General features: G+C 44.1%; 1 protein-coding gene across 2 annotated transcripts in view; it reads right to left on the bottom strand.

Moving 5' to 3' along the window:
* SLC2A9 (solute carrier family 2 member 9) overlaps positions 1-24,092 on the bottom strand; it is a 2,089,749-nt gene that overhangs the window by 1,335,895 nt on the left and 729,762 nt on the right. For both annotated transcript variants that reach the window (XM_069631955.1, XM_069631956.1), the window contains exon 3: positions 3,249-3,347. In XM_069631955.1, coding sequence (XP_069488056.1) covers positions 3,249-3,347 — 99 coding nt within the window. The remainder of the gene's footprint in view (positions 1-3,248; positions 3,348-24,092) is intronic.

Below are 24,092 nucleotides of genomic sequence, written 5' to 3'. Positions count from 1 at the left end.
GGTCTGAGAGCTGTGATTGCAAAGCAATGCATGTCTGCCTGCTTGGTTACAACGCAATCTACTTGTTCTCCATCACAGCGGAATGTTTTGAACATTCTGCATGTGTTTTTCTCAGATTCACTTACGTAACATGTATGTCTTTGTTTGATCAAAGTATCAAACAGGTCTGCATCACCATCACCAGCAGGTTTCTAGGAAAGAGCAAATCTGAGAAAACACACACCACCAAGATGTATTAAACCAACAATGGCACCCAGATGCCACAGGACACTTAGCAGTATCTAACCACCCTGTCAGCAGCCATTGTGAATGCTAAGAAAGCAGCAGCGTGGCTCTCACGCTGACGTCAACTTCTTTGGGCACAACATGCTCTTACTCATCCAACAACAATCACATTTACTGAGGCTAAACATCCCTGACACACATGACCAATTTACAAAAAGGGATTGTTATAGGGAACTGCATTCCAAGAAAGACACAGGATTGCTCCTTGGGTAGAGACTCCTACACTCGCTCCTAACCCCTGTTAAACTCTGATTGATTACTGGAAATTGATTAGAAAGGAAATACTATTTAATGAATGTTAGGGAGAGTTCTCAGAAATGTGCTAATTCCCTCTACCTTAGAGACCCCCAGCAACTTTACTGGATTTTGAGGACTTGATTTCTTTTACCTGGAGAGAGTGAGACCCTTTTTCCCACTCTCTCATGTATTTCAATGTATTTGTGTACACAGTGTTTTTTTTTGGTTGTGGAGTATGACAAACTCCATAGGCATCATCTTTTACATTATGTCACACAGCACCTTCAGTGCAGTGGCACAGGGAAGTCTTTCAGATTTCCAAAGGTTTAAATACCTTCTCTGGGATAAACTACTGTTTCCCAGAGCAGTAAAGTGAAATTGACTATTACATATGTAACTTTCTAGACCCAGCACACACTATATTACAATAAGGTGCTGGAGGGGTTACCTAGTATCCCCTTTGTCTAGATTCTCATGTAACAATTTAATGTTACCCTTTCCTCGATGAATGGCTGGTGGCAGTGGTTTACGTTTTACTACCATTATGTGATTTTACCGCGGCCTGCGTTCGCAGCCACGGTAAAACACTCATTGATGCCATTTTTGTCAAAATGGCCCCGGTCTTCTTTTTTCGTCATTTCTTTATAGAAAGGTCCTTCTTGAGATTTACTCTGTGCGCCAAACCCGGTTAGGTCCCTTTGTTCATTTTGTGTTTGGCAGGCTTCACGAGTGAAACCTGCCTCAGGCTCCAGGGTGTCTGGGGTGAGCAGGAAGTGAAGGAGGTGCGCGAAACTTCCTGTGCTTAGTCTCCTAGGAGACCCAAATGCACGCTGTAGTGATTGCCTGGCTGACTATCCGGAAAGGACAGCCACCCTGCTGGGTGACTGACAGCTAGGCTGGAATGAATGGCAGAGAAGTGAATAAAAGGTGAGGCTTTTGGCTTGGACCACTGGACGAAGGAACCAAAGAAGAACTTGAAGAGGACGCCTCCTGCAACTCCTGGACCGTTTGTCTGGTGAAGCCCTGCTGCGGTGCTGAAACTCCAAATTCGTATTGACAGAGAAGCCCCTGCAAGGACGACTTCTCCCCTTGAGTTGGTGGGACCAATCAACTCCAAAGTAAGCCACCTGGACAGTCTCTCGGAGCTGGTTGACTTTCCACAGAGTTGCTGCTGGAAACCGAAATGCCAGGGAGAGGAGCACCAGAATATGTATGTTGCTTTTAAGCTGGCCAAGAGCTCCAGGAAGATCCTCCGGACTCCCAGGAAGCAGGACTGACCGAGCCTGTGCCCCCCCAGAAACAAGTAAAGCCCATCCCGACAGCCAGGAATCATGGTGTTGCTATTTGCGGTAGACGCGAGGAGCTGAAACACTGATCGGCCAATTGTTTGAAGATTGGCAGTTGCGAGTGGTGACCATCCCATTGCAGTGCAGGAAAACCTAGAAGTCCTCTCCTGTCCCCACGACTGTCCCCACGAATGTGGCCCAGGAACAGTGAGATCTGCAGAGCTGCTCAGGAACAGAAGTCATCTGCTGCAATTTTTCTTCAATACAAAGGTACTGTAAAAGTCTGAGAGAACTTACCTCTTGCTGTAGAGTTGCTTGCATCTTCTACTACTCACAAGTCTAACAGCTTGTGGCCCTACATTGATTCTTCTTTTTCTTCAAAGACTTCTAAAACATTATGCAAAACTTTTCTTACTTAACTACAAAGAAGTGCTTCAGCTCATATAGACTTTTGCCCATTGACTTTGGCTTAGCCTGTTCCACTGAATGACTCTTATTGGGGGATCTGAAAGTATTTGCCTGCTTAAGAATATTTGTGGTCTCTTGTATGTTCTAATAACCTTTTCCTTTGACTTACTCCTAAATGATCCTGATACAACAATGATATTTTAATGTCCCCAGCACCCTAGCTATTGAAGTCACCTGAGGGTGTAGGTTGTGTCTGTGGCCCATCCCAAAAGGGTACTCACTGATTTAGAGATATTAAGAGTGTGTATATATATCCCTTCTGAAAAAGGCTTACTCTAACTGACTGATAAATAAATTAATAATTGTTTATTCATCAAACCTTGTGTGTAAGAGTTTATTTGAATACTTGTCACTGTGGATCTCTATGTAACACCCCTACAGCTCACATTGACCCCGCTTGAGTTAAGCCTGGCTGCTCAACATGCTGCCAACCTGTGTAGTGCAGACATATACCAAAGGTTGGGTTCCTATTGCCAGGAGTTCAGGGTTGTTGTAGTGCACCCAAAGGGTACTGCATACAATCTTGCCAAACAATGAATGTGGATTTTTTGGCTAAGGCCACATTTTATTCAATTCAGATTGTTCAACATTGTAACATTCTGGACTTAACGGGTGATAACATACTTTTCAATATTCTGTTTAATAAAAACATCTGTTTGCAATTAAAATAAAGATTTATTAGTCAGTGGCACCTGACATGATGAGACTTGAAAGTCCATGACTGCAATGGAAAAAACCTAACTACACATTAAAGGTGTTAATGATAAAATGGGGCCAGTGTTGCTTTTTCCGAGAAAATAATGGGTGATGGATGTTAAGCCTGATACAGTATGGATGCAATACAGAGAATATTTGTGGCTGCAAATGTTTTAAATTATTTCATAAACAGCAACCTTTAGGAAAGAGGATTCTGCGGTGGTTAATAAACACTCCTCTCTTTTGGGGCATGCTGAAATTAAGGAAGACACTTACCACTGTTGGGGCATTCACTACAGACAAGTTGTAGCCATAAAGAAATGATGATCCAATGGCACCAACTAAAGAAGCAACAATAAGCGAGCACGTCCAGCCCTAAAAAGAAAGGAATAAGCCACCATGAGTTGCATACATTTTAAGATAGCCAAAGTGTTTTATTTGTGTACACAATGTGTTCAATTGTAACCATGCAACAGAAGGGCATTGATCTTCCAGTATTGAACTTGTATGTATCTACGCAACCATTACAGCCTATGGTTTTATGAGCTATGCATTGCTTTACCATAGATGTTATCAGATAAAGTATAGATAGAAAGGGCTAAGGATGTCTGCTCAAGGTCCACCCTACATACAGCATGATATTAACATACCATCAACAGATCCATCCCTATGCAACTTGCACAAAGCACAGGCCTGGATGGAGGTAGTGAAACAAATGGCACCAGGCACGGAGCGGAGGAGGAGAAATGTGTGGTGAAGAAAGAGAGGAAGGTTTGCACTGTGTGCATCATTAAAAGGAGGAGGAGAGTACTTTACACAGAACACAGGACTTGGAGACAAGGAGGGGAAATCAGGGCACAGAGAGGAAGGTGAGCGTAGTGCAAGGCAAGGAGAAATGGAGGGCACCACACACTCACCCTTATTGGAGCATGAAAAGGAGAAGGAGAAACGCAGGGTTGAGTGTAACGTGCACAGTGCAGGGCAGAGACAGGAGGAGAAATGCAGGAGTTGAACACATCATGCACAGGACTGGGAGGAACCAAGAAGACATCTACTGCTGCTTTTTCCCCAAGGGTATCCAGTTACAATTACACCCCTAGTCGTTACTGTCATCCCAGAAAATGTTGTCGCTCTACTACCCTAGCCGTACTGCAATGGGGATAACTGACTGGTTATAGATATACACTTAGCCATTGGTGCCAATACTCACTTATGAGGCGGAATCCTGCTTAAATCTTTCCTGGCAAATTTGGGAACTATTAGAGGTACTTTTTTGGAAACAAATCTTGCGACTACCTAAGAGTTTGCCCCTGGCCTGTATTCGTTTTGAATTGGGTTTATTATACCTTTATTCAATCTCACTGTGGAAAACCCTCGCTTTTTTTCGTAAATCTCTCCTGTCCTGAACAACCCTGCAAATTACCATTTCGGGAGATAATGACAAGTTTGCCAAACAAGACTACTTATTTTTATGGAAATCTAAATGATTCGATAGTTTGGTAGACCTGGATTCTTCAGTGGCAACTTTAATCTCTAACCTCAATTTGGTAAACAGAAACTCAATCAGCAGGATTGGATATTGACACAGGCTAAAAGAAATAAACTGATTCTTATGAAACATTACGTGCTAGAGTCTAAACACTTGAAACAGGTAGCCAAATACTTGAAGCTCTTTCCATGTCCAATTGAGCGAGGGCACTTTTTGAAAATCTGTTCAAATCTGTATCCAACCAGGGCAGTATTGGCTGCTAGGAAACAGTTGAAGGAGGACCAGTCATTTTGTAGATATTGTCAGAGATCCTCGGAGACAGAATTATTGAAACATCTGTTAACAACATGTATGAGTTGGACAGCTCAGCGAAGACTGTTTTTGGGCCCCATAATTGCCTCAGCCCCTACACTAGGAATTAATGACTGATGGCTAAAATCTGTAATGGGCTAGATTCATATGTTGGTTTTTGCTGTGGTGAAATTCTTGAATGCAATCCCTCTGAGTGATGGCTGTGAGGCTCCCCTATAATACAGAACACTAGTTTGATGTTTTGGAAGATATACAATAACGCTTTGGGGTGACAGTGGTGTTTATCCATTGGGGAACAGCGTTTAATATATTGTTTTAGATGACTTATAATTGGTTGCTGAATTCTGTTGTAATTTTTCATTTTGTTTCTTTTTTTCATTAGGAATTTTTTCACAGTGAAACTTGCAAAGTAATTTTATTTGATTGTTTTGGCTTTTGTTTTTAATTGTTAAAGGTTTGAAATAAACCAATAAAAAATAAATAATATGTTCTTAAGTCCTTCACTTTACTTTACTTTAATTAATTTATAGGGCACAGCAATGAACCCGTGGGCATGTTGGCGCGGACAAGACAAATACACAAATAAACAAAACCAATAACTAACTGGGAGAAGTCAAGAGCTGATGCAGGGGTCTTAGTCAAACAGCAAGGTGTTGAGCTTTTATTTTTAAGGGCTCAAGTTTGGTTTCCAACCTGAGATCAAGCGGCAATCTATTCCAAGCTGCCGGGGCCACTATGGCAAAGGCTCTTTTTTCGAGCTTTTTGGGTTTACTTCTCAGAATCAAGAGCATTTTAGTCTCATTGGATCTGAGAGAACGAGAAGTACTCTTGGGCATGATGAGTTTGTTCAAGTAGCGAGGCATGGTGCCCAAAAGGCTCTTGAAGGTGATGAGGAGGAGGTGATAGTGAATCCTCGCCTTTACATGAGGCCAGTGCAGGGATCTTCTGGCTGGAGTAACATGGTCCAATCTAGCTAGACCTATGACGACCCTCACTGCTCCATTTTGAATAACCTGGAGTCTGTTTACTTCAGTTTTACTGATGCCAGTCAGCAGGCTGCAGCAGTAGTCCATTTTAGCCCCCACTATGGCTCCAGCCAACGTTTCTGCATTGCTTTGAGAGATCATAGGTGGGAGATGTGCAAAAAGTTTACGGTAGTAGGCCGCTCGCGAAACCACACTCTCCACAAGATCTTTCATTGAAAGATGCTGGTCAAGGATCACCCCCAGAGACTTTACCTTCTTGAGGGTGTCGATCTTGACTACACCGAGCTGGAAGTTGCTTTGCTTGGGGTCTAGCTTGTAAATCCGACTGGGAGACCCCACAATCATAAGCTTGGTTTTGGATCTATTTAGTGCAAGTCCATTCTGAACATCCAGTTTTCAATACAAGTATAAGGGCCTCATTACATGGATGGCGGAGAACCATGGCGCTATTAGCGCCATGGTTCATGCCGGTAAAATACCAGCACCGCCTTGGCGGAAAGGGGAATTACCGCCCCATTCCAAGGTTGGCGGGGCGGTAATTCCCCCTTCCACCATTGCCCTTCCCCATTCCCATTTTTGCCCCATAGGGCATAATGGGAATGGGGAAGGCGCTAATTACGGTACCGCCGCAAATTGCGGTACCGTAATTAGCTCTCTGGGTCCCTTTGCGGGTTGGTTTTTAACGCCTGCAAAAAGCAGGCGTTAAATTCCCCAACCCGCAAAGGGACCTCGTAGTAAGGCGGTAAGGATTTACCGGTACCGGTATAATACCGGTACCGGTAAATCCTTACCGCCATCCGTGTAATGAGGCCCTAAGTCTTGTTAGTGCAATCTTCATCTCGTACATGGTCACCAGTCAAAGGGATGATACATTGTGTATCATCTGCAAAATTTGTGAACCAGATATCTTCTTGCTCCAGCATAGTAAAGAAGGGGACAGTGAAGATGTTATAGAAGCAAGGTGATAGACTTGCTCCCTGAGGGAGTCCTGCTTCCCCGATCTTACAGGCACAGAGCTACCTTCCAGCAGGACACACATTAGTACCCCAAGCCAAGCGTTCCACCTCTGCTTGTGATGAGCATTTTGTTGCCTCCTTCTGCTCTTACTGGTCATGAAAGCTAGACTAAAAACACATGATGCAAGTTTCAACAGCAATGTTTTGCTGTGGTGTATTTTCAGGTTGTATGAAGGGTATTGCAATGTTCTTATGTTTTTATCAAAATGTCAAGCATCTGAACAGTTGCTTAAGAAAATACTGTATCGGGGGGGCAGAAAATGTACCTTTGACCTAGGGAGTTAAAAATCCCTAAATCGTCCCTGAGATCTCTGCAGCAGGAACATTAACATGCAGAGCTATCTTACTGAGTTTGGCTCACCAGTGTACAATGGATGATGTTTATAAAATGCAATCCCCATGTTTTGTTGAAGATAGAGGGTGCTTGCTCACCAGCATTCTATGCAGCTCTTCTTAGAAGAACTGTAGCAATCAGATAAGATAGAATGTGTGAAGTACATTTGATCTGACACCTTTGAGGCCATTCCTAACAGGTGCTACTGCCCCCCATAATGGCAGTCATTGTATCACCCTACAAAAGAAGTAAGACTTACATGTGAATCTTGGGGAATTAAATTTGTGAGAAGTTTGCAAATTTCCCACATATTGTATAATGTTCGCAAACAAAACGCAATGGTGGGATTTGTAGTTCATCTAGGGCCACAGCTAATTGGGTAAAGTCACAATGAAAGATGGACTCTGCCTCTGACAAGCTCTTGTGTTCATAATGAATGATGCCACCTCCACGCCCTCTCCATGGATCTCACTCCCTTTCACTAGGGAGTCTGCAACCAATGGCTCTCTGGATTATTCAGACTAGGATTTCCATGATCCTTCAGAACCGTCTATGCTGACTATGGCTGATGCGAACTGTAAAACAAAACAGCTCGAGAGCCAAAGCTTGCAGGCCCCTGCACTAGCCTTTATTACACGAGGCACAGGATGATACCTCGATACCATGAATGCCTCCAGAGCAGCAAGGCTTCATATCATAGCATGGTGAGGCATGGTATGCTGCAGCTTTAATGCAATACTGCAAAAAAAACAGGAAATGAACTTACAGTACAATAATCGCATAAGAATGCTTTGTTGGCCGTATCAGACAGTGGGCCTCATTACACGGTAGGCGGTAAGGGTTTACCGGTACCGGTATTTTACCGGTACCGGTAAACCCTTACCACCTTACTACGCGGTCCCTTTGCGAGTTGGAGAATTTAACACCTGCTTTTTGCAGGCGTTAAAAACCAACCCACAAAGGGACCAGGGAGCTAATTACGGTACCGCAATTTGCGGTGCCGTAATTAGCACCTTCCCCATTCCCATTATGCCCTATGGGGCAAAAATGGGAATGGGGAAGGGCAATGGGGGAAGGGGGAATTACTGCCCCACCAACCTTGGAATAGGGCGGTAATTACCCTTTCCACCAAGGCAGTGCCAGTAATTTACCGGCATGGACCAAGGTGCTAATAGCACCTTAGTCCACCGCCATCCATGTAATGAGGCCAATGACTCTGAAACAAACTTTAAGATGATTAAAATGTTCTACACAATTGGCTAATTCGTTTTGAAGCTTTCTGTTTCTATAAATAGCTGTTACCGAATGGACACTCACGTCCATTTCTTCTTGTGGGCGAAGCTGGCAGCGGGCACAGCCAAAAATATTTTGAAGGAGCAAGTCCAACCTACACATGAAGACTCTGTCAGTGTTTGTCTGTTTTTGAAAGAAACAGGATTACACAGTCTGTCAAACACGTTAAGTCTGTCAAACACGTTAATAAAATGTCTATTTTATCAGCAGAGCATTTTAAATAGGAAAAGATTAGTAGCATATAACTGTGAGTGGGAAATTGGCAGTCATTGTTGTAGTGGGATGCCACACGAGAAGTGAAATAATGTCTGATTAGAACGGTGAGGAGTATGTAACAAGCTTCAAGCTGTGGAAAACCTTCACTTAAAGCAGCTGACCTTATTATGTATTTTATCACACCATCATCAGTGACTTTATGGGCCTTATTACAAGTATGCTGGTTCGGAATTAACCTGCCGGTAATTCAGTTTACCAGCACATTTCCGGACCGGCATACTACAAGTTTGCCAGAGTGGTGGCATGATTTACCTCCAGCTGGAGGTACGTCGGGCACACCACTGGCAAAAAACAGCCTGTATTACCTGTGCCGGTAATACCGGCAAACCCCCCCATGGCGTCCTACTGGACTCCATGGAATGGGGATCAACATACCTTTACTGGCACCTGTAATCTTCCATAATTTCGGCAGACCAGGTGCCAGTAACGGTATCACTGTTTGGTGGTACCCTGCTGGATTTACTGTCGGGATTCCACCAAACTTGCAATGAGGCCTACCTCCACACAACAGTTCTGCAACCCAGAGAAGAATTCGGTGGACTCCCGTTAACACATATTTCAACAAACTGGAACAGGGAAGATATGCAAATAAGTTTCTAAATGGCAGACTGGATTGAAATCTCAGCTTCACCACTTCACCAAAGTGTGTGATCCTGAACGAATCAATTAAATTAACTTTAGCAACCAAAAGTGGGATTTGCTAATAATGATTCAGTTCACAGTGCATACCATACCATGCAATAAAAGCCTCAGCAATAGTATACTAGACAACAGTTACTGTCAAAGCCCACACTTATGAGTAGTAGATAGTGAAAAGGCATTCCTTGTTACAAGATATTCACCATATAAATAGATATAAGCAGGCGTTAAAGCCTCCAACCCGCTAAGGGACCTTGTAATCAGGCGCTAATGGTTTAACGGCGCCGACGCTCTTTACGGCGCTGTTAAACCATTAGCGCCAGGGTCGTAATGAGGCCCATTGTTTCTGAATGGGTGTGTATTCATGAGGATATTAGTTACAGGTGATGTTACTGATGTTGAGAGAATTTCTTCAGAAAAGCAAATCTGATAAAAACGTATTATGGTATTGTGGTATTTATGGCTGAAGAGAGGCTAATGTTTCTTGTTATGCATTGATTGAGAGAAAAATGATTGACAAATTAGATCAGGCAGCAGTAATAATCACGCTTTGCAGCAGGAGAACCTAGACAATGAATGTATACATGAGGTAGGTTTTGGGGGCAATATGACAGCAGGACTTGGATCTGCAGCCAGGTAAGTTGCATGAAGACAGAGCATTGTGCACGCTGCTATGAAGCAGACCTACAGGTTTGCGTTGAAGCTTTGCCACCATGACAGTTTGCATGTAAAGTAGCGATCATTTTAGTTGTACCTTTTAGATTTGTAATGTTCCGCAACGTGATCTTGTACAGTGCAATGTATGAGATTGTGGTGGCTGCCTTTTTCCTATTGTACTTGCATCACATTAAGGGAACATGCTAGCACTCTCAGGCCGCACCGCACCACCTTGAACGCAGAGCCTGGGGCTGATTCACGCAAACGGAAGGGCCAGTAATGACATGCTTAAAATGCAAACTTGAGAAGCTGCCCTGCGTCAGGGGGTGGGCCTTTGTGATTAGAGAGGCCTGGCGTGTAGAAAGATTTTAGTCCATGGTTAATCCAGCCCTTGTTGGGGACATTCGGTTGCAGAGGTAAACGTGCTAGTGCCTCTGGGGGGAAACACTGTTGGGAATTAAAGGCCCTCACCTTTACAATGCTTCACTCTCTCAGTGATCCTTGGTGCCTTTTAGTTTTCCTAGAGGATGAAGACAATGGGTAAACCCTTCCAGTTGTGCCTCTCTGTCTCCATGGAACCTGAAATAGGGCAGGGTGTAGCTGGGTGGCAGGGAAGTGGTCCTTTTCCAGAGGATTAGACACCACCTTTATTATTATTATGTATTTAAAAAGCTACTATTTACTTGCAGCATTAGTGGATCTTCCATATTCCCTTGGCAGTCAGATTGTGGGCATATCTATCTTTCGAAACCTAGCACAACTGAGAAGAGGAAAAGTGGAAATACTTTGCGGGCAAAGGGTGCCTACTCCCTCCAATAGGGCAATCAATCCACAAGCCTAGCCCTGGTGTCTAATGGGGACCTTCAGCTCTGCTAGTGTGGCAGGCCAGTGTAAAGGCTGAGATATTCCCTCCCAGAGGATGAACGTTGGTGTAGGCACCATTCAGAATGATTTGCCCTAACTCTGAGGTTCAGCTAGAACATCACCATGTGGAAGTGATTTACTAAAGGTAAGGCACTGCATGATCCCCTAACTCGAGCACATATGTTATAAGAGTGTTGCTGGGCATGTCTCCCCTCCACTGTTAAAGGCCAAAGGTATGCTTGGGCCAGGGATGTGCTACTTTTAGCTGCTGCATTATCTTCTGTTCCTCCTGCCACTCTGCTACAGAACAATGGTGGCCCAGTCAATCGGAGACACTGCTTAGTTTAGCCTAGTGTCTGCTGTTGGGTATTGGGATTGGTGAGGGTGCGCTCTGAAACACATGCTGCCCCGCAACACTGAATGGAACACATAGCCTCTTTTAAAGTAGAATTCCATTTATTTGGGAATTAGAAGCCTCCAGCTGCTCTTACCTGTCATTTGGGAACCAGATGGAATGGTTAATGTGTGTGGAAAATTCCATGATTACTGTGTTCCGACTCCTCTGGGCTGTTACAGGTTAGCATGCATGAGCATGATACGGCCAGCACAGAGGAGATACCATTTAACAATGTCCCATTATTTTTTTTATCAACTAAGAACTTAGGTTCAGGGAGGGTGGTGGGATGCCAGGTGTTATCTTTATTTTGCTGTATAATGTGGCCTGAATGAGGTGTTTTTGCCTTGAGCATTTTGCCATTAGCCCTCTAATACCAACAATGTAGTCATGTAAAGTATGCATTCATACATGGATAGCTCGGTTGCTCGGCTACTAAATTGCAGACCTAGCTACCTGCAGCATGGCACTATACAAAAAGGAGCACAGAAGGAAAGGAACTAACTATGGATGTGATTAGCTGAGAGAACTGTCAAAGATATGTGCCGAATTATTGCTAAATGTTCCCTTTTTATTTTCATTTTTTGTAGAATATATGAGAAAGTTAGTGATCTACTGTCAAGATACGTCATCTTCTGCAGATGCAAGCCTGAATATTCTCGATTTTTACTGTATACAATGATAATGCGTTTTATCTTTTCAGAAAGTAAGCTCTACTAATCGGGCCTCCATTTGTAGTGTTCTGTGCTGGAAATGTATAGTACGCATGTATTCTCTATGCTGTACCCTGTCTACTCACATTACAGCAACTTCTTTGTGTTATGGCAACATGGCAGCTCCCGAGTAACATGCGCATTCCTAGAAAATCCTGCAGGCATCTACACTAATCCAACAGCCATGGGCTGCCTGAGGCAGTGGACATCCATGATTGAAATTATACAACTATTTCTTTCCAAAGCCTGGTGGCAATTTAGTTAAATATATTGCTATATCTGGTTTGATATGGTGCCCTTGGAGTAAATACAGCTATACATTGCAAACACCATCCAATGTAATTTTATTAGAAAATGGTTTCCTGTGACTCCTACAGTTGTTAGAGCCTATTACAGTATGGGGTTCACCCACAAAAGGTGCTGTGTCAGCCCATTATGCTTCCTTTGTTCCCTACCTGGAAATGCTTGATAGCTTCCTAAAGAACAAGTTATATATCCAGTCTCTTTGATCGGGCAGATATGAGAGGGGGTGGAGAATAGAGGAGTTTGGGATATGCTATATCCCCAGAGGAAGATTCCTGCTATCTTGCAAATGTTGAGGCACCACGCCTTCCTTTGCTCCTCCCAGTGTCCTGAAGGCAAGGCACCCTGGAAACTGACATCAGAAGGCAAAGACTATTGTTACAACACCTGAGTTTGGGTCTTTACAGAAGGATTGAAATGGACCAATCTGCTGTGGATAAATGACTATATCGTGGGTTGAGAGTCCCCTCCGTTAGTTTACTCATCTTTGCACTCAAAACAAGAAGGGTTTCAGTGGGGCCTTATTGGGGTATCAGTCTTTCCAACATCCACTGTCATTGGGGTGAAGATAAGAATTTCAAAAGAAGGAGCAATACCTTTCTTGGAGTAACCTGATGCTGAAAAAGCCAGCCTGCTGCTGAAAACACAGTACCTAGGACTCTGTCCACTGGAAGTGGCTCACCTGCATGTCTTCTCTATCAAATCCACTTGCTGTGAAGCACAGAAGAACTAACCTTTCTCTGATACCCAGGACAGGGCCCCTCAGCAATAGAGAATCAAATGGAACATCTTTGGGATTTGTTTCCCACTTCAAACTGATTTCTAGCTGACTCAAGTGCTCTCAAGTCCTTTTCAAGACACTACAAGACCCAACATAGATGCCTAAGACATTCTACGCTATGAGCCCACTTCAAGACTTTTCAAGCCACTGACTTAACCATTGCCTGCCTGTTCTCGAGCTATTTTTCAAACTGGTCACTGCTGCAGAACTGCATTGCATTTTTGGACCCAGTAGAGCTGGCTCAGTCCTGAAGTTGAATCACCCATCAAACCCATGCAAGAGTTGACGTATTGGCTGTTTTCAAGCTTCCTTCGAGTTTCAAACCAATTTCAGCTCGTTAAAGAGCACTGTGTTTGTCCCCCTTCAAACTGGCTAGGCCAATTCAACAGTGAATTAACTGCGCAGAAAGCGGTATGAAGCCTAGTTTGATGCTGTCAAGCCCCAAGAAGAAGATTTAAAAGATGTGAAAAGTGCCTCTATCACATGGCCTGGCTTTACCTTTTTAAAAGACATGTACTTAAATGTGATCATTGATGCAAAACCATTTGCCTGCCTGCATACCCCTGTCTTCAGACCCAGAATGCCTCGTTCAACCAATTGTCAGCATATTCAATGTGTTTCTATAACAGGGCAGGCTTGTTTGTGATTTTATCAGTTTGGCTTTCCTTTTGGTTTGATTTAATTCTTTATAGAACTTCAGTGGACATGTCTTTAATGATGGTACCACAGTACTATTGTTGCTTTGACTGCATCCTTTCTGCTTCACACATCTCCTGCCTGAAGTGTATAGCCTACCCTCGGTCCATGCTACCTTAAAGAGGCAAAGGAGATGCAACATTCATGTGGTGCCTGTTTCACCTTTATGATTGAGATCACTGCTGGTTTAGTAGTAGTCTGGCACTCAGTACAAACCACTACTCATCGCTGCACTCCTGCACAGCAGGATTCATTTGATCACACCTCTGTGAATGCCACCTTGTTCAATAGAGCATGTTGTTCAGTTTATTCAAATGATACCTTTCATTGTTCCTATATTAATATTCTACCCTTATTACTGATTCAGTGCAAGCATGTAGAAATCATTAAACCATGAACAATTGACCATAAATTGAAAACAAGCATTAGCAAATCCAATAGTTTTGGCTTTGGTGTAGGAAATGGAACAAAAAGGGTCTTCAAAAAGAACCAGGGAAAGAACGGTGCATGTATGTGTGTTTGGAATTTACATAATGCAAACCTATCTAGCACACAAAAGTGTGCCAAGCAAAAAAGGTGGATACGCTAGAAACATAAAGGTTGGGGGGAGTAACAGGGTAAAAGTTATATCAGGGATCAATGAATGATAGGATGCCCTTGCAGAGAAGCGTCTTCAATTCCTTCCTGAAGTGCAGGCGAGGTGATGCCACTCTGCTGTGCATAATTATTCGAGAGTCTGTGTGGCTAGAATTTGAATTGAAATTTTATGGTTCTTTCTTGCTTGCATTTTTTTAGTCTGGGTATGTTATGGGTTCTGGTGCCCATCGAGTCCTTCAGAGATGGTGGGTTTTTGTCCATGTAGGATGGAACTTCCTTTGTCATAGTCCAGTATGTAGTGCAGTCCATTTAGAGGTGATGCAAACATGGAGGGGTAATCTGGACAAAGCACAGAAGTGTCCATTGTAGTTCCAGGTCTGCCCATGTAGTACTGTTATTTAGCTTAATCTCCAGGGACAAGCCTTCTCACCGAGATCAAAGGGATGGCTTCTTTAGTGGGACACACATGGGTGTTGTGGATTCAGCCAATCCAGAAAGCTTAATGCACACCAGCCCTGTCATGAGTGAGTTCACCAAGCTGACCACAAAATAACATATGGCTGTATAATTGTGTAATCCCAGTAGCCGCCATGTCAAAACCATACATGGCTTTAGTTTTTGCTAATGGCAACAAGGGTGCTGGGGTACAGAAATCTGATTTCTTTAACCATAGGTGTATACAGATAAAGGTCCACCATGGTTTGTTGGGTTACAGCAGCTGTGATATGGGAAGCACAGGTGACGACCTTTGAACCTGCCCTGTTGACATTGCAATGGATCTGCTAAATATATCCTCCTCTACTGTATGGTGCTATCCATCCTGCACTGGTATAAATTTGTCTCCCTATGTCAATCTTTGTCTTGTCAATCTTAGCCAGAATTGTATCTTAAAAGAACCCGACTGCCACCATATAGCACTTACCCCTTTACCTGCCATGTGTGGTGCCAACATCCTACACTCTCAAAGTATGAACACTTTCCCTGCACTGTATTCCTCTGTACTACCACAAAAGGTATCTCTTGCACGTTGTACCTCTACACCAGTGTGAACTCCCACCGCTGCACCTGAAGTGCAGCAAGCCACATGGTTGGTGCACAGCACCATAACGGTTAACACTTCTACTTCCTCAGACATTTCTCTTAACCTGTTGGGGTGTGCAGAAGATGTCAAGTGGAACACATGTTTTGTTAATAGATCTGAAGCACATTGCAGCATGACGAAGACTTTTAGCTGCTCCAACACTGCTGATAAGGCTCACTTTCCCAGACCAGCTGCAACCTGGAAGGGTTAAGTCTGGAGCAGGCTTGGCATCACCCCCCTGCCCCCCCCACACACACACTCCTGTTGGACTTGCACTACTTTCCATCCTACTGTAGTCTTGTGTGTTGCTCATTTTTCATTATTTTATCTATTTGTATATTTCCTCCGTTTTGGGGCTTAATTGACAGCCTTGTTATTTTTTTATTTTATTTTTATTTTATTACATTTGTTATACGCCCAGACCCGGGGGTATCACGGCGTAGTTACAGACAATGGGATAATGCAATCTTATAATGATCAAAGAGGTGTACAGGTATAACAATCAAGAAATATACAATAGTAGGAATCAATAAAATACACTAATATACAAAGCAGTCAGGTGAAATAGTTGATTGGAGGGGATTAGTGCACTGCTTCAATTAGAACTTGTTGAAGAGCCAAGTCTTCAGGAGGCTTTTGAATTTGGGGAATGAGGTTTCATTCATAATGTGGGTAGGTAGCGCATTCCAATATCTGGGGGCCAGTGTTTTGAAGCTGCTGCCCCCTGCTTTCTCTCTTTTGTATCTGGGGGTTTCAAGGAATGCGTTTTTGTTGGACCTGAGGAGTCTGGTCTGGGGCTTCATCATGACTGTGTTGTTGAGGTATATGGGTGCTTTGTTAGCCCTGCATTTGTGGGTGATGCACAGGGTTTTAAATTGAATTCTGGCTTGTATGGGGAGCCAGTGGTGGTCTCTTCTGGTGTTGGATATATGTTCAGATTTTTTGATGCCTAAAGCTGCTCTGAGGGCTTTGTTTTGCATGAGTTGAAGTTTAGCTATGTTGGCTTTGGAGGTGCCAAGGAATAGGATATTACAATAGTCTAGCTTAGACAGTATGAGTGCTCTGGCTAGAGTAACACAGTTGCTGGTAGAGAGGAATTTACGACTGAGGGAGATGAGTTTAGAGGTGTAGGAAGTGGATGAGGCTAGTGTGTTTACTTGTTTAGACATGGATAGTGTGGCATCTAAGTACACGCCGAGGGTCTTGACTTGTTTAAGAACAGGGATAATGGTTCCATCGATGGTGAATGATTTAAAGGCGGGCTCAAGGGTGTTAATTTTGCTGGAGGAGCCTAGTATGAGGAGCTCGGTTTTGTCGTCGTTGAGACAGAGGCTGTTGTTAGCCATCCAGTTTTGGATGAGTGAGTAGATTTGGTTAACCAGGAGGGAGTCTTGTTCATGGTTGCCTGAGAGAGGAATGAGGATTTGGGTGTCATCAGCGAAGTTAGTATAGATGACACCCAGGGCATCCAGGGCTGCAAATAAAAGCTTGGTATAGGCATTGTACAAAGTGGGGGATAGGCAGGAGCCTTGCGGCACACCTGCAGGGACAGACACTGGGTCTGCTGATTCTTTGCCGATGGATACTCTGGAAGTCCTATCAGCCAAGAAGGATTTGATCCAGTTGGTAGCGTTCTGAGCTAGGTTGAAGTTGTTTGCTAGAGTGTTACAGAGTTTGTCGTGGTCGACCAGATCGAAGGCCGCTGAGAGGTCCAAGAGCATCAGAAGGCAGAGTTTACCTGCTTCTCTGGTGGCATCCATTTGGATCTTCAGATCGAGAAGGGCTGTCTCTGTGCTGTGGTTGGGGCGGAAACCTGACTGGCGGTCTCCTAGTAGGTGATGTTGTTCCAAGTGGTTCTGAATTTGGCAGTAGGCTATTTTGTCGATTATTTTTAAGAGAAATGGGACCGTTGTGATAGGTCGGTAGTTAGTGGGTATTGTTGGGTCCAGGGAAGGTTTTTTTAGAAGTGGTGTCACCCAGGCTTTTTTGATACTGGTGGGGACTATGTTAGTGAGGAAGGAGGCGTTGATGAATTCAGTGATGATAGGTGTGAGAGTGGGGGCGCATAGTTTGACTAGATGGGATGGGAATTGGTCTTCCTTGCAGTTGGAGGCTTTGAGTTTCGTTATAGTGTCAAAGACTTCTTTGTTGGTCACTGGTGAGAATTGGAATGGGGGACCAGTAGTGGCGTTTGAGGTGGTCGTTGATATTGTGGGAGGAGTTTTGTCAGCTAGGAGTATTTTTTTACTATCGATTTTATTTTGTAGTAGGAGGATTTTGGATGAGAGTGCGTTTTGAATGGTGGTGCACCAATCTTTGCTAGCGTTTGAGGGTGCTGAGATTTGACAGGGGTTTTCGAGCTCTCTAAGAATGGTAAAGAGTTCTTTGCTGTCTGAGGACGCGTTGGCAATGCGGAGGTTGAAAGCATTGGCTTTTTGAGTGATTATTGCTGATTTGTAGGTTTTGTTGGCTTCGGCAAAGGCTGATGCCGATTCTGGGGTGTTGTTTTTCTTATGAAGGTGTTCAAGTGATCTTTTTGTGCGTTTTAAGGCTATAAGTTCTTCATTAAACCAAAAGCAGGAGCGTTTATCAGGTCTACGGGTTTTGGTGGTGATGGGTGCAAGTAGGTCGATGGTTTGGGTGAGGCATTGTTGGTATTGTTCTGCTAGGTAGGAGGGGTTGTTGGTACCTAGAACCATATGGGCAAAGGAGGCACTCAGGGCTGGAGTGAGTTTGTCGGAGGAGAGCTTTTTGATATTTCTAGTCTCAAATGTTTCTGGTTTTTTTGGGGTGATGTGTTCGGTACTGGCGTTGTCTATGGTGAAGTTGATTGCATAGTGGTCTGACCAGTTGATTGGGAGGATGGAGTCAATGGTGACTCGAGAGTTAAGAGTGAGAAGCCAGTCTAAGGTTCTTCCTTTTGAGTGGGTGGGTTTATCTACCAGTTGTATGAAGTTCATCTCTGTCATGGCTGTATAGAATGTAGATGCTTCTATGTCGAGGGGGTCATTGTATCCTAGATTAAAGTCACCGAGGACTATGCATTTGGTTTTAGGCTTGATGAGGGGCGTTAGGAGTAGTGGGATGTCCAAGTCAGGGTGTGTGTTTTTGTTAGGTGCTCTGTACACCACTAGTAGGTTGGTGGAGCTTTTAGGGTTGGAGGTATACTTGACTAATAGGAGTTCATAACCTTGAATCTGTTCTATTGGACATTCTCTGATTTCCAGGGAGGTTTTGGCTATTATGGCAACTCCGCCTCCTTGGGTGTTTGTCCTGTCTGTTCTCAGGATGCTGAATCCTGGGGGTATAGCAAGGGCTAGAAGTGGTCCTGCTGCTGGGTGAAGCCAGGTTTCAGTGACCACCAGTATCAAGGTGTTGGTCTTCTATGAGGTCATGGATATCTATAGCATGGGCACCTAGTGAACGGGCATTGATGAGTGTAGTTTTGAGGGTGGAGGTGGGGGCAGGGGGTGGTGTGTTACCTTCGATGGGGGAAGAGTCAGTGGTTTTGTTATTGGTTTGGTGTTTGAGTGGAGTGTTATGGAATCTTTTGTGTTGGAAATTAGTAGGTGTGGTGTTTAGTTTGGTCAGTGTATTGGGTGAAGTGGTGAGTGTGGTATCTCGTAGGGACATTTTGGTTCTAGACATGAGTCTATAGAGTCTTTCAATGCCCAGGATGGGTGAGGTTGTGTCATTAATGCAGCTAGGTATGGTGTGATGGTGTGTAGGCGGGTTAGGACTAAGGCACGGGATGTCTGAGGTTGCTTCCTTCTTGATGGTGATGGGTGTAGTGTGGGCCTGAGAAGATGGTATGGGGAAGGGGGGAAGTGTAGGGAGGAAAGGGGTGGGGCAGGGGATGGGGAAGTGGCGTGGACAACCTGGTCTAACTAATCCATTGCCAACCTTGATGAAGTGTCCTCTGGTGCATGGTGTAATGTTAGGGACTATACAAAAAGGGAACATGATGATGGTGAGGAGTGCTAGCATTATATTGGTGGGTGCTGGGTGGGTAGCGCTAGGGTTCAGTGAGCTGTCTGGGCACCTGGAATGGGGGCACTAATCCAGTACAGGCAGGCTGTGCTCTAGTACAGTTGCAGCGTCCGCCTGGGTAGCTAGTAGGGTGCACGGGCAGTGGGTCACCTGGAATTGATATTGGCAATCAGACAGGGAAGCATAGGTCACTAGCGGTATGCAAGGCGATGGGGCGCCTAGGTTTGATTCTAGCAGTTCAAAGCTCAAAACATGGCAGTGTGCACAGGCAGTGGGTCACCTAGGTATGATTTTAGCAGTTCAAAGCATAAAACATAGCAGGGTGCACAGGCAGTGGGTCACCTAGATTTGATTTTAGCAGTTCAAAGCATAAAACATAGCAGGGTGCACAGGCAGTGAGTCACCTAGATTTGATTTTAGCAGTTAAAGGCTCAAAACATAGCAGGGTGCACAGGCAGTGGGTCACCTAGATTTGATTTTAGCAGTTCAAAGCATAAAAACATAGCAGGGTGCACAGGCAGTGAGTCACCTAGAATTGATTTTAGCAGTTCAAAGCATAAAACATAGCAGGGTGCACAGGCAGTGAGTCACCTAGAATTGATTTTAGCAGTTCAAAGCATAAAACATAGCAGTGTGCACAGGCAGTGGGTCACCTAGATTTGATTTTAGCAGTTAAAGGCTCAAAACATAGCAGGGTGCACAGGCAGTGAGTCACCTAGAATTGATTTTAGCAGTTCAAAGCATAAAACATAGCAGGGTGCACAGGCAGTGCGTCACCTAGATTTGATTTTAGCAGTTAAAGGCTCAAAACATAGCAGGGTGCACAGGCAGTGAGTCACCTAGAATTGATTTTAGCAGTTCAAAGCATAAAACATAGCAGGGTGCACAGGCAGTGGGTCACCTAGATTTGATTTTAGCAGTTCTAAGCATAAAACATAGCAGTGTGCACAGGCAGTGAGTCACCTAGATTTGATTTTAGCAGTTAAAGGCTCAAAACATAGCAGGGTGCACAGGCAGTGAGTCACCTAGAATTGATTTTAGCAGTTCAAAGCATAAAACATAGCAGGGTGCACAGGCAGTGGGTCACCTAGATTTGATTTTAGCAGTTAAAGGCTCAAAACATAGCAGGGTGCACAGGCAGTGAGTCACCTAGAATTGATTTTAGCAGTTCAAAGCATAAAACATAGCAGGGTGCACAGGCAGTGGGTCACCTAGATTTGATTTTAGCAGTTAAAGGCTCAAAACATAGCAGGGTGCACAGGCAGTGAGTCACCTAGATTTGATTTTAGCAGTTAAAGGCTCATAACATAGCAGGGTGCACAGGGGGTGGATGGGTGACCTAGAGTCGGATTAGTTAGCATAGTAAGGAGTTGCATTATATGGCAAGTTGGGGATTGTGCTTTGCTAGAGGAGGGGCTGTGTGTGGGAGCAAAAAGGTATAGAGTTCCAACTTTGAGTAGTCAATTATGTGGTACAGTAGCAGTGGCAGCTTACCTAGAGCGGGGAGGGCAGAGGTGCGGGTCCCAGGCTCAGGCTCCTTTTGTACTGGTACAGGGCTGGTTTTCCACACTACCAGATGTGGGGCTGGTTCCGAGAGCGCGTCACAGAGCGCAAACAGGAGCAAACAGGCTCGACTGGCCTTAAGAGGCCTTTGGATGGCCGCCGGCTCTTCCGCTTCCGTTATAATAGCATGCTATGATATGTTGTATTATGTGACACTACATTATACCATGCTTGTCTATGTTGTATGTGAAATGTTGTGCTGCTTTGTACTAGGCTAACAAGGGCTATGAACCCGCTTCAAGGTTACAGACAGCGCCCGGAAAGCACATTGGAACCGTGCAAAGTGTCTTTTTGCAGTGCAAAATCACTTTGCACAGTTCCATGTATCAGGGTGTTTGTTGGCAGTGCAAAGTCAATTTGCACCAGTGAAAAGACTTGGCACTGTGCAAAACATTCCATGAATCAGGCCCTAAATGTTTACCTTCTCTATTGTGCAGGTCTTGTACATCTCCAAACAGAGTGTTTACATGTGCAATTATAGCAAAACACCAACTCTACTTTTTCAACTCAAAATGCGTTCATTTTTAGAGAACTGCGGTCACCTTGCACCCTTCATTTTAATTTTTTTTTTAATACAAGACCAAACTATGACAGATGTTCCACCAACTTCTCCCGTTGCCTTTTTCACTTTAATGTGTTTTCTTTTACCTGCTGATAATCGGGCGTACTGTGTCAGACTAAAATGGCCATTCAAAACCTTGTACGCATGTCAGGCTCAGTCATTTCCCTGTCACCCGTGCTACATAATGCTGAATGAAAAGGTTTCCTATGAATGCAAGCAAGCTTTTACAAAGCTGTTGTTAAGAACCAAATGTGCTTTGCTATTTTTAGATAACAAGTTATAGTTCTTCAGTGCTATCATATCTCTAAATTGTGCTTGCTCTGAAAGGACAGTGATTCATTCCTTCTCAAATCTTTGGCAAGTCTTATATTCAAAAGCTGAACAACTTTCCTTCTATCTCCTTATGTTTTCAGTACGTTGGTTTCTCTATCAGTAAATGCATTGCAAACCTGTGTCGTTATGATTAAGTGGAACGTTCTCTTAAAAATGGGAAACACAAAGGATTCTTAAAAAAAGTTAAGCCCACTCAGAATGTTTGGGTTAAATTCCATGAAGTTCCACCCAAGGAGGCAAAGGTACTGGGTAAGAGCTAAACGCATTTAGCTTTCAAACTCCTACAGGGAATGTTTGTCCTTGTGAAGCGCAAAAAGTATTGTCCGGAATCACTCCTAACTGGGATTAGTGATTGGCATGTAGATCTTCATGGAAGCCTTATTTGGTTTGTTTTTAAACGTGGATCGAAAGAAATGGAGATATCTTTACGGTTGGGATTGCGGGCCTTTTGCTAACTTTAATTTAAATAATAGTCCAGGGCTGTGAATGGTAGATGACAATCAGGAAGATGTTCTGGATTAGCAAAATTCTCTCTTAAAAAGCTTTCGTAAAAGGCACCAAGTAGCCCGTTGGAGCATATCCTGACCCTGGAGAGAACCCGAGCATGCCCCAGTGCAGTGTACTATGCTACTAAAAAGAACATTTAAACATCAACATTTAACTACCTAGTTACCTACATAACAGATGGGTTTACGAGCTTTGTAGTGTGGTTATTGACATTTTTGCACCCTCTGTCAAACTTATATGTGGACGCTTGTAAAATGCAATGTTACGGTACTTATATCTTTGGCCTCCATAAAATACAGCCCATTGTATACATTTTGGGAAAGCCTGACGAGTAACATCAAAGGGGAAAGGTGGAGTTATGTCATGGGTTTTGACCCATGTTGAATCAATAGACTGGGTAGATGTGGGGATGAGCTGTCGCCGCCAATTATTCTATCCCAGAACAAACTAAATCAATAGACTGGGTGGATGTGGGGATGAGCTATCGCCGCCCACATTCACGCCAGAATAGGAGAACTGCGCAGTTGGCGCAAGACCACTCCAAAGATACAACCTTCTTGTGGGGAATTCATTTTCTTAATCCCAAAAATGGTTGCATTGCCAGTACTCACCACTATCAGAAAGTCAGCGTTTTAAAACCACCAGACTTTTGTGTAAAACTGAACAAATGAAACAAAACCGGACCAAGGAAAGACTTGCTAAGAGGTGGATACAATGTAAAACTATATTCTGAAATGACTTGAAGGAAGTAATTATTTAATGTATATGTAAAAATTGTCAGTTTGTTTTGAATGTAGAAAACTGGGAACAAAAAGTGACATTTAGCTGAAACCTGGCTTAATGAAACTGAATTCTGCCTGACAACTACCCCCGACAGGAGTTGATACTGGATCAACAGCTGTGTTCCCAGGCCTGGCTGACAGGCCTGGCTGCATCCTGAGGTCACATGGCCCTGTTGATTAGATTAGGGGTGGAAGATGTGACTTGTGACTTCAGGAGGGATGAGGTGATTTTCCAGGTCCATGAGGGCTGCCTTTCCCACCTGAAGCCTCCAGTCCAAATCAGCACTCTGACCAGGGACTTCTCCACCCAGCTGGAGGAGGCCGCTGAGATAGAAAACCAGAAGTCTTTCCAGGCTTCAGGCAGATGGTGGAAGAGAGAGTCAATCTAGCTGATGCCTGTGTGACTCTGGAACAGAAGCAAAAGTTGAAACAAGTTTTCTTGGATTTCCAAGATCTCTTTGCGGTAGACTCATATGACTGTGGTCGCACCGATATCCACACCACAACAATTCCCACGGACCCTGGAATGACTCCAGTGTTTGTGAAGCAATATCGCTTGCCTCTCGCATCCATGGAGTCCCTTACTGAAATAATTAAGAACCTAGAGTCCCGGGGAATAATCCGTCCAGTCCTCAACACTTTCAATAATCCGGTGCTGGGAATATTGAAGCCAAACGGCCAGTGGAAACTCTGCGCCGACCTTAGGGAGCTCAACAAACGGGTCCATACTTCCCGATGGCCTCTGCCCTACATTGACCAAGGGCTGGCCCAGATTCAAGGGTCACAAGTATTCACTGCAATAGACCTGACCAATGGATACTGGACCGTGCCTGTCAGTAGGGAGGACCAATACAAACTGGCTTTTACCTTTGGGGGCCAGCAGTACACCTGGACCCGGACTTCCTTCGGATACCTCAACTCCGGCAATGAATTCAACATTTTCCTACATAAG

This window comes from Ambystoma mexicanum, chromosome 6q, assembly GCF_040938575.1.
Source record: "Ambystoma mexicanum isolate Mex_15411 chromosome 6q, UKY_AmexF1_1, whole genome shotgun sequence".
Taxonomy (NCBI): Eukaryota; Metazoa; Chordata; class Amphibia; order Caudata; family Ambystomatidae; genus Ambystoma; species Ambystoma mexicanum.
The sequence above is the reverse complement of the archived record's forward strand: the minus strand, read 5'-3'. Positions and strand labels throughout refer to the sequence as shown.